The 15,074-nt window shown below is 41.0% G+C and overlaps 1 protein-coding gene across 1 annotated transcript in view; it reads left to right on the forward strand.

Moving 5' to 3' along the window:
- The first annotated feature begins 77 nt into the window (after positions 1-77).
- sult1st6 (sulfotransferase family 1, cytosolic sulfotransferase 6) overlaps positions 78-15,074 on the forward strand; it is a 31,279-nt gene continuing 16,282 nt past the window's right edge. The window contains exons 1-2 of the mRNA XM_029629727.2: positions 78-653; positions 6,279-6,407. Coding sequence (XP_029485587.1) covers positions 467-653; positions 6,279-6,407 — 316 coding nt within the window. The 5' untranslated portion in view covers positions 78-466. The remainder of the gene's footprint in view (positions 654-6,278; positions 6,408-15,074) is intronic.

Here is a 15,074-nt window from a genome sequence, read left to right on the forward strand (position 1 = left end):
TAGGGATAGTAAGAAGGGAGTAAGATCATATAGTCAAATATTACAGAGAGAGGGGGGGGGGCAAGAGAGAGGGAGAGGGAGAGAGAGAGAGAATAAGAACAAGGAGAGGTAGAGTAGACAGACTAGTTTGAGAGCAGACACCGGAATCTACAGCAGCTAAGGTAGAGACAGATGCCATATACTCTTCTGTGCTTTTCTCGTCTTCAGCAGTCAAGAGATACAGAGAAAGCTATTTAGGATAAACAAAAGAAAAGTGAGAGATCTTGCATAGAGAGAGAGAGAGAGATGTTAGAAAGCTAGAGTGATACAGAGAGAAGAACAAGCAAGTCAACTTTCTGTGCATACTGACAAAGAGGACCAATCACTCCAAGAAGATAAGCAGAATACCGGACTTAAACACTTTTACGTTCTTGGTCTCCTTGTGGTCTGCTTGTGGTTCTGCTTCCTCGTGGAGGAATTTGAGATCATGTCTGGGAAAGAAGAGCTGTCGTACAGCGAGGCCATCGCGGCAGCGGGTGACGCATTCCACCGCTTTCCCCTGATCGAGATCCAAGGGGTCCCTCTCATGTGCCCCATTGTCCACAACTGGGACTCTATCGGGGCCTTCTGCCCCGATCCCTCTGATCTCCTCATTGCCACCTACCCGAAAGCAGGTAACTGGAAAGAGGTTATTTATAATTGATTTTGGCATTCACAGATGATTAAAGGTAGCCTGGTTTAACCAGACTGAAAACTGCACTCACAGAATGATGCAGTCACAGGGTTCAGGCTGGTTTAACCAGGCTAGATCAAAGGGACAAATATGAAATCAAAGTTTGTCAGATACTTTGAGACCTTGAAAGTAGTCGAACGCCAAGATGAGTCCACACACCACGGCATTGTTTGTCTAGAGCTAGCTTCACAGGAGGCTGGTGAGGGGAGGACATAATAATGGCTGGAATGGAGTGAATGGAATGGTGTCAAACGCATGTAGATCATGTGTTTGATACTGTTCCAATAATTCCATTCCAGCCATTACTATGAGCCCGTCCTCCCAAATGAAGGTGCCTCCTGTGCTAGCTACATGCCTCAAACCAAAATGAATGAACCAGATAAGCACAGCGAATCCTGAAAACAATAAGGTGCTTATCCTTTTCATTGATTTTGGATTGTGGTTCATAGCTTGATCTTCTTAACCTGGGTCATCGTGGAGTTACAGTATCTCAACAGAAGACTACCCACATGAAAAAATACTTTTCTATAGAATACTACAGTATTTACTATATGATTCTGTAGTATACTGTACAATACTATACTTCACACTGTAGTATCCCTTGATCTTGTGTAGTACTTACTACGTAAAATAGGTAAAAGAATAACACTGTACTACAGTAATGTTACAGTCCGCAGAAAAACTACAGTAACTACATCATAGTAATACCACAGTATTTAATTTGCATATACCCTGCCTATTTCCCTCCCCCATATCTCAATTTGTGCCACCCATAAGTGAGAAACATACAGGTAACTGACTAAATAAAGGAAACACCAACATAAAGTGTCTTCATAGGTCGTTGGGTCACCATGAGCCAGAACAGCTTCAATGCACCTTGGTATTGATTCTATACTGAACAAATATACAAAAACGCAACATGTAAATTGTTGTTCCCATTTTGAGCACACATTTGTTTACATCCCTGTTAGTGAGCATTTCTCATTTGCCAAGATTATCCTTCCACCTGACAGGTGTGGCATATCAAAAAGCTGATTAAACAGCATGATCATTACACAGGTGCACCTTGTGCTGGAGACAACAAATGGCCACTCTAAAATGTGCAGTTTTATTACACAACACAAGGCCACAGATATCTCATGTTGAGGGAGCGTGCAATTGGGATGCTGACTACAGGAATGTCCAACAGAATTGTTGCCAGATAATTCAATGTTCATTTCTCTACCATAAACTGCCTCCAACGTTGTTCTAGAGATTTTGGCAGTACATCCAGGTTAGGGTTAGGGTCTAGGGCAGTAAAAGTAAAGATATGTTCATAGAAAATGACTCAAGTTAAAGGGAAAGTCACCCAGTAAAATACTACTTGAGTAAAAGTCTAAAAGTAATTGGTTTCAAATATACCTAAGTATCAAAGTAAATGTAATTGATAAAATGTACTTAAGTATCAAAAGTAAAAGTATAAATAATTTAAAATTCCTTATATTAAGCAAACCAGACAGCATGATTTTCTTTTTTTTTTTTTAATTTACAGATAGCCAGGGATGGTGAGTAAGCAATCCGTCACACGTAAGGGATTACAAAAAACGGTAACTGTAATCTGTTACATTACCAGCAAAAATATTGTAATCAGATCACAGGTACGTTTGAAAAACGAGATGATTACTTCAATGATTACTTTTAAGTGCGAGAAATACATATTTGACACTTCTCTGTTTTCTCAATGACATTCAAAGCAGCATTGAAAAAAGGCACAAATTTAAGTTCTTTCCACCCGAGTGAGTCTGAACACATCAGAGAACACACCAAATGTGATTGATCGATTACGGGAAAAGCGCAGGAACAGGCTTTTTTAGGCTACAGTCCAAGGTATGTCTTCCAATGGTGCGACTGCTCTTGGCATCCAAAGATGATCCAATTTAAATAAACGCTTGGAGGTAAGAATGACAGCAGTGGTGTAGTCTACGGTGATATGGATATCACTTATTATTGATATCTACAAAGCGCATTGATGTGAATCACACTGCAGCTCTCTCATGTAGCTATTTGTGCCTTACATAGTGGTTGTTGTGGATGGCTGTTCACAAATCTAAATGTGTATTTGAACCCAATAATGGTTGAATTCAAGAAGTTTAAACTGCAATCTTTTTTTTTAAACAGTAGACAATGAATGCGCTCTTGCAACAGCTGCATAGTGTGGACTTTTATTGCTCAATCTAATTCATGCTAATAAATAAAAAATAAATCCACAGGCCTAATGGAAACATACTCAAACTCGCACACTTTTGACAGACTTAAAACCTCTCTGGGATAGGCGGGACGCTTGCATCCCACTTGGCCAATAGCCAGGGAAAATGCAGAGCGCCAAATTCAAATAAAATACTATAAAATCAAACTTTCATTAAATCACACAATAAGATACCAAATTAAAGCTACACTCGTTGTGAATCAGATTTCAAATAGGCTTATCGGCAAAAGCATAAGATGCTATTATCTGATGATAGCACAACAGTAAACAAAGAGAGAGTAGCATATTTCAACCCTGCAGGCACGACACAAAATGCAGAAATAAAATATAAATCATGCCTTACCTTTGACGAGCTTCTTTTGTTGGCACTCCAATATGTCCATAAACATTACAAATGGTCCTTTTGTTCGATTAATTCCGTCGATATATATCCAAAATGTCAATTTCTTTGGCGCGTTTGATCCAGAAAAACAAAGCTTCCAACTTGCGAAACGTCACTACAAAATATCTAAAAAGTTACCTGTAAACTTTGCCAAAACATTTCAAACTACTTTTGTAATACAACTTTAGATATTTTTAAACGTTATTAATCGATCAAATTGAAGACGGGATGATCTGTGTTCAATACAGGAAGACAACAAACTGACGCTACTTTTCGAGTCATGCGCTTCTCTCAAAAAGTACACTTCAAGTGACACTCATTCAAGATGGCCGTACTTCTTCATTACACAAAGGAATAACCTCAACCAATTTCTAAATACTGGTGACATCCAGTGGAAGCGGTAGGAACTGCAAACAAGTCCCTTAGAAATTTGGTTTCCTAATGAAATCTCATTGAATAGACAGTCACCTCAAAAAATAATCTGAATGGTTTGTTCTCTGGGTTTTGCCTGCTACATAAGTTCTGTTATACTCACCGACATGATTCAAAGGGTTTTAGAAACTTCAGAGTGTTTTCTATCCAAATCTACTAATAATATGCATATCTTATATTCTGGGGATGAGTAACAGGAAGTTGAATTTGGGCACGCTATTTATCAAAAAGTGAAAATGCTGCCCCCTATCCCGAAGATGTTAAAGGGGCAATCTGTAGTTGTTACATTTTTTGACAAATACATTTTATATATATATGGATGGATATATATATTGAAGATTATTGAAGAATATAACTTATAAATGTCTCATGAGCTTAGCTCAACTGTCAAACTACCCAAAATATAAGCTTGTTTTTTCTCCAATGTTTGTAAACATTGTAAATGTAAACAAACACTGTACAGCCTCATAACATGGTTAAAACAATACTTTTGATAACATGGATGATCAGTCCTTGAATCCATAGCTCTGTCTATTAATCTGTCTATTAATATGTGTCTCATCCTACATTTCTCCAGGCCCATCCCTCAGCTTTTTACGAAAACAGAGGTGGGGCAACGATTTTGTTAGTGTTTCATCTGTGGATTTGCCCTTTTAACGGCCTATAGCAAATGCAGCATATAGCATTAATTTTTCACATGTAAATAGCACTTTTCAGTAGCACTCAAAACATGCGTGAGCGCAGCATTTCTTTTTCAACTCAATGAGCCCAATCAATTAGTCCTCCATGACAGCAAAATCATAAACAACAGAGTAGGGCTGGCTAATGCGTCCTTAGTTTTGGGATTAAAAAAAACAATTTCGCTAATCTATACTTCCATATTTCCAGGTCCTATTCTTGGAATGACTGGAATTCTCATAGACTTTGGTTTTTAATGTAAAGATATAATTTAATCGTATTATTATTTGTAGTGGAAAGCAATGGGTTAGAAGAAGCCTACATAAACAACCCATAAAGAAAAATTGAACATCTATATTTAGCCAGCTATGTAAACTTTAACATTGATTTATCCTGCAATAGATGTTGTTCAATTGGTAACATACATTTTTGTTGTTCTTCTAATGCCCCTTAATGGGAAAGTAATCTAAAAGTAACCGAATGTAATCAGATTATGTTACTGAGTTTGGGTAATCCAAAAGTTTCATTACTGATTGCAATTTTGGACAGGTAACTAGTAACTGTAAAGATTACATTTAGAAAGTAACGTATCCACCCCTGCGGATAGCCAGGGGCAAACTCCAACACATAATTTACAAACAAAGCATTTGTGTGAGTCCGCCAGATCAGAGGCAGTAGAGATGACCAGGGATGTTTTCTTGATTAGGTCGTGAATTGGACCAGTTTCCTGTCCTGCTAAGAATTCAAAATGTAACAAGTACTTTTGGGTGTCAAGGAAAGAGTAAAAAGTACATTATTTACTTTAGGAATGTAGTGAAGTAAAAGTAAAAGTAGTCAAAAATAAAATATAGTAAAGTAAAGTACAGATTCCCCCAAAAAACGACTTAAGTAGTACTTTAAAGTATTTTTACTTAAGTACTTTACACCACTGGGGCAGGGATGTCTCAAGGATCCCTGATAGCACTGACTATTTTTAGACATGACCCTAAGTGTGATGGGATGTTGATTGCTTAATGACCTCAGGAACCACACCTCTCTGGAAGAACCTGCTTTCAATATACTTTACATCCCTAATTTACATAAGGGTTTCCATTATTTTGGCAGTTACCTGTATATGCCAAGTATAGACCATATATTGTGTTACTTACAGGTTATAGAAAATAATAGAAGCTCTGAACTGTTCATTCAGACCCCAGTCCTACCTACAGGTTATGGAAAATGGGCTCTTTTAGTATTTGTCCAGTACATTTCCTGAAGGTTAAAGCCCCCACTTCTATGTCAAAGATAATAAAACAAAAACACTATCGTAAATACTATAGTAATGTCCACAAAAAAATACACAGTATACTACAGTCTGCCAAAATGCTACATAAATACTACAGTATACCACAGTCCAAAAAAGCACTACAGTAATTCATATAGTATATACTACAGTTTTTTTACTACAGTATTTAAACTATAGTAAACTGTAAATACAACAGAATGTCCGCAAAATCACTACAGTGAATACTACAGTAAAGTCTGCAAAAAAACTACAGTGAATACTATAGTATTTACACCATATAATATTTTTTTCATGTGGGTATTTTGGAGTGGGTGAACACATTCATTGTACTGGCCACTGGTTTGGAATGTCCACTGCATACCCCTGGAGTAATGTAAATTCCAAAGAAATAAAATGACTAGAATGGACATTCTCATTCAAGTCAATCATCCGTGATAGGTGGACTGTTGGCGGTACCCATGAATGTTCCAGTCAACTTGCCGGGGTCTGAGGGGCTTCTAGTAATTATATTTCAATGGACCCCTCTACCTTTCCTGTCTCTCAGGAACCACGTGGACCCAGGAGATCGTGGACCTGCTGCTTAACAACGGAGACACAGAGGTCGCAAGGAGAGCACCCATCTCCTTCCGAATCCCATTCCTGGAGAGCCAGTCCCCCCCGCCAATCCCCTCTGGTGCGTGTGTGTGTGCTTTCTCATCCTACAAGCTGTTCAGAGCTCAATGTGTATCATTGTAGCAGACCTGGGTCAAATACCTATTTTGAAATACTTATTGCAATACGTTTCTTGCTAGAGTCTGCCTGGAGTGCCAGATGGGCAGGGTTTGCAATTTTGGGAAGTTTCTATTCGGTTATTAAGCCAGTCAAGCTCAAATAGGCACAGATAAAGTATTTATAGGCAGAGATAAAGTATTTATTTTCAAGCCTCTGTTCTATTTCTTCTTCCTACTTAAATGCATCTCGTAACGCTGGTCCGCAGTGCAGGGCCATATTATGTGTACCCCACGGCTCACAAACCCAATTCCTGGAGGAATGTTTGGGCGCTGGTCTTAATAACAACCCGTTTCCTCTACCTTGATCAGAGAAGGAGTTATTAACCCACAAACATCTCCCCCCAGTGTGTGTGTGTGTGTGTGTGTGTGTTTGTGCTTGTGTGTGTTAAAAGCAAGTACAGAGAACAAGGCCAAAATCACTTGTGCTGTGATTGCTAACCCTTGAATCTTTATTGAGTGTGCAACAGTGTTTTAAGATGCACGACGGCTGACGCAACAAATATAAAGTTTACTTTACTGTTCATGGTCGAGAGGAAATATGCCTTTTTCTTTTTACACACACACACACACACACACACACACACACACACACACACACACACACACACACACACACACACACACACACACACACACACACACACACACACACACACACACACACACACACACACACACACACACACACACACACGGCAGCCTAGTGGTTAGCGCGTTGGACTAGTAACCGGAAGGTTGCAAGTTCAAACCCCCGAGCTGACAAGGTACAAATCTGTCGTTCTTCCCCTGAACAGGCAGTTAACCCACTGTTCCTAGGCCGTCATTGAAAATAAGAATTTGTTCTTAACTGACTTGCCTAGTTAAATAAAGTTTAAGAAAATATAAAAAACACACACACATAAACACACTGCACAAAATGTTGTATTAGGCCTTGTATGGATGGATGCTTTTGTAATATACTGTATCTGTCCTACTATGGCATCTAAGACAGCATAGGCAGCAACATTGAGGCTATCTCCATTTTGAAGTAGTCAATTTCCTTATTTTGTGTTAAAAAAAGAATAAAGCTTATAATGGTAATTTAACGCCACCTGCAGTGCTGGTGTCCTGAACCAAATATTGTGTCGTTCAAGTATTTTGGCCACTAAATGGCAGTGATACAGCTTAAACCCATTTACAAATCAGGCAACCCAATTTGAAGAAGAAGCCAATGCGCTGATCATTGGCTGATCACTCCCAACTCATAGGAATCCCCACCCAGTTGAGAACTTTGGCAAAAATGGATTATATCCAACTAGAGACCTCTATGGTCATTCTTAGATTGAGGTGGCTTTTGGGAATAGCATTTTGGGGAGAGGAAAAAAATCTACATTTTTCTTGATTTCAATGTCTTTGGGTAAATCTTCTCATTTTAAATAAACTAATAAGGCAGCTTAATAACTTTTTGATGACACATTATATGTAAACTAAGGATAAAAAAAAAATGGAATCCCCAGATGCTTAAATATAAGGTCCTTCATTTCTAATGACATATGATTTATAATTTGGCTCACAATTTAATTTCCCTTAATTTAAATAGAGTAACACCATTGACACTTTTAGACACACCAAATTATCACACAGAATACTCAAATTTGTGACATATTAAGATTATTATTAAACAAATATATATATAAATACACACACAGTGCCAGTCAAACGTTTGGACACACCTAATCATTCAATGATTTTTCTTTGTTTGTACTATTTTCTACATTGTAGAATAATAGTGAAGACATCAAAACTATGAAATAACACATATAGAATCATGTAGTAACCAAAATACAAATCAAAATATCTATTTTAGATTTCAGATTCTTCAAAGTATCCACCCTTTGCTTTGATGACAGCTTTGCACACTCTTGGCATTCTCTCAACCAGCTTCACCTATAATGCTTTTCCAACAGTCTTAAAGGAGTTCCCACATATGCTGAGCATTTGTTGGCTGCTTTTCCTTCACTCTGCAGTCCAACTCATCCCAAACCATCTCAATTGGGTTGAGGTCTGGTGATTGTGGAGGCCAGGTCATCTGATGCAGCACTCCATCACTCTCTTTCTTGGTCAAGTAGCCCTTACACAGCATGGAGCTGTATTTTGTCATTGTCCTGTTGAAAAACAAATAATAGTCCCACTAAACGCAAACCAGATAAAATTGCATATTTCTACAGAATGCTGTGGTAGCCATGCTGGTTAAGTGTGCCTTAAATTGTAAATAAATCACCTACAGTGTCACCAACAAAACACCCACACACCATCACACCTCTTCCATCACACCTCTTCACACCTCTTCCATGCTTCACGGTCGGAACCACACATGCAGAGATCATCTGTTCACCTAATCTGCATCTCACAAAGACACAGCGGTTGGAACCAGAATCTCAAATTTGGACTCATCAACCTAAAAGACAGATTTCCACTGGTCTAATTTTCATTGTTTATGTTTCTTGGCCCAAGCAAGTCTCTTCTTCTTATTGGTGTCCTTTAGAAGTGGTTTCTTTGCAGCAATTTGACCATGAAGGCCTGATTCATGCAGTGTCCTCTGAACAGTCTCCTTGATGTTTAGATGTGTCTGTTACTTGAACTCTGTGAAGCATTTATTTGGGATGCAATCTGAGGTGCATTTAACTCTAATGAACTTATCCTCTGCAGTATGGATAACTCTGGGTCTTCCTTTCCTGTGGCGGTCCTCGTGAGAGCCAGTTTCATCATAGCGGTTGATGGTTTTTGCAACTACACTGGAAGAAACATTCAAAGTTCTTGAAATTTTACATACCTTCCCAAAGAGCCATGGACCTCCGGCCGAGAGGCAAGAAGGATGACCAAAACTTTGTTGAATCCCAAGATAATTCGAGACTGTTGCTCTCAGCAGAGTCTTCCGAGTCTGCCGGCATGCTTGCTACGTTTAATCTCCAAGATGGCGCAGCAGTTCAGATGTCTTGTCTTTTCGTGTCCCGTGTATATATATTTTTTTCCTTCGTATATATTTCGTATATATTTTTTATATTTTTAAATTAAAATTCAACATACTCTTCTGCAACCCGCCTCACCCAATTTGGTATGGATCTGCTATTTTCTATACTTTAGAATCGGAACCCCCAACTACTAGCTAGTAGTCAGTTAGCCACTGCTAGCGGTCATCAGCTAACCTTAGCCCGGTCCACTCCTGCCAGTCTGCACAGCGCGATTCAACCCAGAGCATACTAGACTGCTTTTCTCCACCAAATCTCCACATCTCTGGATTCCTACCGCAAGCTCTGTACCTTTTCACCTGGATCATCGCAGCTAGCTAGCTGCTATCCGAGTGGCTAACTTCTCTGTCCAGAAGCAAGCACCAGTTAGCCTGGAACTAGCCTCGTGCTAGGCCCCTCTTAGCTGAAGAGGTCCATCAGCCACTCCTTGGGCTACAATACCTACTTTGCCAATTAGCCTGGACCCCTTTTACTGCCGACGCCGAGCCCGCCGATCCATCACGACTGGTCTACCGATGTAATCCGCCAGAGGGGGTTTCAACAGGCTCCTCCATCGCGACGTCCCCTGAAGGTCCATCCGCTTGCATATCGCGGGGACGATTCGATGCTAGTGCAGTCCACCACAGGATGTTTTTGTGCTGGTCGAGGGCAGTCAGGTCTGGAGTGAGCCAAGGGCTATATCTGTTCTTAGTTCTACATTTTTTGAAAGGGGCATGCTTATTTTAGATGGTGAGGAAATTACTTTTAAAAATGACAAGGCATCCTCGACTGATGTGATGAGGTCAATATCCTTCCAGGATTCCCGGGCCAGGTCGATTAGAAAGGCCTGCTCACAGAAGTGTTTTAGGGAGCGTTTGACAGTGATGAGGGTTGGTCGTTTGACCGCGGACCTATAACAGCAGAGGTGTATTTGGAGGGCAAGTTGGTCATAATATCTATGAGGGTGCCAAAGTTGACGGATTTAGGGTTGTACCTGGTGGGTTCCATGATAATTTGTGTGAGATTGAGGGCATCTATCTTAGATTGTAGGACTGCTGGGGTGTTACACATACCCCAGTTTAGGTCACCTAACAGAACGAACTCTGAAGATTGATGAGGGGCAATCAATTCACATATGGTGTCCAGGGTACAGCTGGGAGCTGAGGGCGGTCTATAATAACAGGCGGCAACAGTGAGAGACTTATTTTTGGAGAGATTAATTGTTTAAATTAGAAGCTCGAACTGTTTGGGCATAGACCTGGAAAGTATCACAGAACCTTTCAAGCTATCTTTGCAGTAGATTGCAACTCCTCCCCCTTTGGCAGTTCTATCTTCATGGAAAATGTTGTAGTTGGGGATGGAAATCTCAGAATATTTGGTGGCCTTCCTAAACCAGGATTCAGACATGGCATGGACATCAGGGTTGGCTAAGTGTGCTAAAGCAGTGAGTAAAACAAACTTAGGGAGGAGACTTCTGATGTTGACATGCATGAAACCAAAGCTTTTTCGGTTACAGAAGTCAACAAATGAGAGTGCCTGGGGACACGCAGGGCCTGAGTTAACCTCCACATCACCCGAGGAACAGAAGAGGAGTAGGATAAGGGTACGGCTTTTAGGCTATCAAAACTGGTCTAGTGCATTGGCGACAGAGAATAAAAGGAGCAGATTTCTGGATGTGGTAGAATAGATTCGGGGCATAGTGTACAGACAGGGGTATGGTGGCATGTCGGTACAGTGGAGGTAAACCCAGGCATTTTGTGATGATAAGAGAGGTTGCATCTCTGGACATACTAGTTGTGCTGGGTAAGGTCACCACATGTGTGGGAGGTGGGACAAAGGAGTTATCTGAGGCATGTTGAGTGGGACTAGAGGCTCTGCAGTAAACTAAAACAATGATAACTATCCTAAACAACAATATACAAGGCATATTGACATTTGAGAGAGACATAAAGCAAGGCATAAAGCAATTACAGGTGTTGATTGGGAGAGCTAGCTAAGACAACAACAGGTAAGACAATAACAGCTACTCAGCTAAGACAACAACAAGTAAAATAGCGATGAATGGGCAGAGAGGGTCAGTTAACTACTCATAGTTCGAGGCTGGGAACGACAGATAAACAAAAAAAACAGAATGGAGTACCGTGATTAATGAACAGTCCAGCAGGCATCAGCCAATTGATCATAGGGTCCAGTGAACAGCAATAGATGAAACAGGGAAGCCGCTGGGTAGTCGTTACTACCTAGCAAGCGGGAGACACAGCGTTTAAAGTTAACAGGCCGGAGCTAGTAGATGCGCCTGCTCCGACGTCCGACAAAGGCTGGTTGGGGGCACAGCGGATGGAGTTATGTTGGCAGACCAGTCGTGGTGGAACGGCGGGGCTTCGTGTCGACAAAGGGTCCAGGCCAAAAGAGGTATTGTGGTTGTAGTAATTTTGTTTGCTACCCGGGTGTTATGGGATTTTTATGAATAATGACTAAATTATGTATACATTTAACTTAGAATTATAACTAAACAGAATACTACTATGTTACTGTATGAATGTATGAATCTTATTATAATCATAATACTGAATAATGTGTGTAGTTTTAGTCAAAAATCAGAACAAGGACTTTCTGTTCCTTGTTAGAAACGAATGGAGCTATCGTCAGACCGGCTGGAATACTGTGTTCCTTACAGGACATTCTGTCCCTACCCAGGGAGGGGGGAGACCTTGGGCTTGTAGTAGATTGTTTAACAGGTGGCAGACAATGTGGGAAGGCTTGTGAACTATATTGCCATTGTATCCAAGAGGAAGAGAGACATTTATGACGAAATGTGAGGTATATAAACCAATGTACATTGTATTAGGACCAGCGCTCTCGAGAATAAATGCTATTGTCTAATTTTGGTAGACTGGTCTCTGTCTATTTTATGCAAATAAGGATCTTACAAATTCTTAGAAACAGACACGAGTGATTTCAATTGAATTGGTTAATGAACACATATAGGAATTGTTATATTCCTTTAACACCGGGAGATGCACCTGGCTCGCGGCTAACTGGTGCTAGCTTCGGGGCAGGGGAGTTAGCCACTATAGCCACTCGGTAGTAGCTAGCTAGCAGTGATGACCCGGTGCGAAGGTCCAGAGTTTACAGCAAGGATCCGGTGGAGTAGTGGAATTCTAGCCGTGTTGGGAAAGAGTCCGGGAAGAGTCCTGGCGGCATCAGCTGTGTAGCCGAGTGATCACTGAGCGGGCCGGGAGGTGGGCCTGGCTCATAGCTAGCTTCCGTGCTGGGCCACTCGGTGGCAGCTAGCTAGCTGTGATGATCAGGAGTAATGGTCCAGGACTTACGGCAGGAATCTGGCATTGTAGTGGAGAAAACAGTCCGATACTGGCAGGCTGGCAAGTTGAATAAAGCGTCTGGTGTCTGTGCCGAAGGTAAAGGCCGCTAGCAGTGGCTGACAATGACGAAATAGCTAGTAGCTAATTAGCTGGTTAGCTTCTGATGGCTAGCTGCTGAAGGAGGCTCTGGCTAAAAGGTCTAAAAATAGCGGCTCCGTATCAAATTGGGTGAGGCAGGTTACCGGAAGGTATATTTAATTTGTAAATAAATGGAAATATATACAAAAAAAAGATGAAAAATACAAAATGTACAGGGGAGAACGACAAACCACGTCTGCACTGCTACGCCATCTTGCAGTCTATCACAGTGCCATCCGTTTTGTCACCAAAGCCCTCTATACTACCCACCACTACGACCTGTATGCTCTCGTTGGCTGGCCCTCGCTTCATATTGCTCACCAAAACCACTGGCTCCAGGTCATCTATAAGTCTTTGCTAGGTGAAGTCCTGCCTTATCTCAGCTCACTGGTCACCATAGCAGCACCCACCCATACAGGTATATTTCACTGGTCACCCCCAAAGCCAATTCCTCCTTTGGCCGCCTTTCCTTCCAGTTCCTTTAAATTATTGCTGCTGCCAATGACTGGAACAAATTGCAAAAATCACTGAGGCTGGAGACTCATATCTCCCTCACTAACTATAAGCATCAGCTGTCAGAGCAGCTCACAGATCATTGCACCTATACATAGCCCATCTGTAAATAGCCCATCCAACTACCTCATCCCCATATTGTTATTTTTAATTTTGCCCCTTTGCACCCCAGTATCTCTACTTGTACATTCATCTTCTGCACAATCTATCACTCCAGTGTTTAATTGCTAAATTGTAATTACTTTGCCACTACGGCCTATTTATTGCCTTACCTCCCTAATCTTACCTCATTTGCACACACTGTATATATATGTTTTTCTATTGTGTTATTGACTGTACGTTTGTTTATTCCATGTGTAACTCTGTGTTGTTGTTTGTGTCGCACTGCTTTGCTTTATCTTGGCCAGGTCGCAGTTGTAAATGAGAACTTGTTCTCAACTGGCCTACCTGGTTAAATAAAGGTTAAATACATTTTTAAAAAGTAAAATAAAAAACTCTCCTCCCGGAAATTCAAGATAGTAACAAAGGTCTTTCACTGGAAATTGACAAGAAATCGTCTGAACTCCGTTCTTCCATTGACGACCTGAAATCCTACCTGAACGATCTCCTTTTGAGAACGACTGAGGCTGAGTTACGCATTAGCACCGTTGAAGATACCGTCACTCGACATGACCAGGTTATGAACCAGCTGCAGAAGGACAACGCCTCTCTCATAAACAAGGTAGACCAGATGGAGAACCAGAGCAGGCGTAGCAATATCCGTGTGGTGGGATTGAAAGAGGACCGCAAGGGCCGTGACCCAGTCCATTTCTTCACTCAATGGATCCCGGATGTCCTAAGCATAGTCACTTAATAATGTTAGCATATCTTGCATTATTCATTCATGTACAGTGGGGCAAAAAAGTATTTAGTCAGCCACCAATTGTGCAAGTTCTCCCACTTAAAAAGATGAGAGGGCCTGTAATTTTTATCATAGGTACACTTCAACTATGACAGACAAAATGAGAAAAAAAATCCAGAAAATCACATTGTAGGATTTTAATGAATTTATTTGCAAATTATGGTGGAAAATAAGTATTTGGTCACCTACAAACAAGCAGGATTTCTGGCTCTCACAGACCTGTAACTTCTTCTTTAAGAGGCTCCTCTGTCCTCCATTAGTTACCTGTATTAATGGCACCTGTTTGAACTTGTTATCAGTATAAAAGACACCTGTCCACAACCTCAAACAGTCACACTCCAAACTCCACTATGGCCAAGACTAAAGAGCTGTCAAAGGACACCAGAAACAAAATTGTCGACCTGCACCAGGCTGGGAAGACTGAATTTGCCATAGGTAAGCAGCTTGGTTTGAAGAAATCTGGGAGCAATTATTAGGAAATGGAAGACATACAAGACCACTGATAATCTCCCTCGATCTGGGGCTCCACGCAAGATCTCACCCGTGGGGTCAAAATGATCACAAGAACGGTGAGCAAAAATCCCAGAACCACACGGGGGGACCTAGTGAATGACCTGCAGAGAGCTGGGACCAAAGTAACAAAGCCTACCATCAGCAAGGGCATTGAAGATGAAACGTGGCTGGGTCTTTCAGCATGACAATGATCCC

This window comes from Oncorhynchus nerka, linkage group LG23 (genome assembly GCF_034236695.1).
Source record: "Oncorhynchus nerka isolate Pitt River linkage group LG23, Oner_Uvic_2.0, whole genome shotgun sequence".
Lineage (NCBI taxonomy): Eukaryota > Metazoa > Chordata > Actinopteri > Salmoniformes > Salmonidae > Oncorhynchus > Oncorhynchus nerka.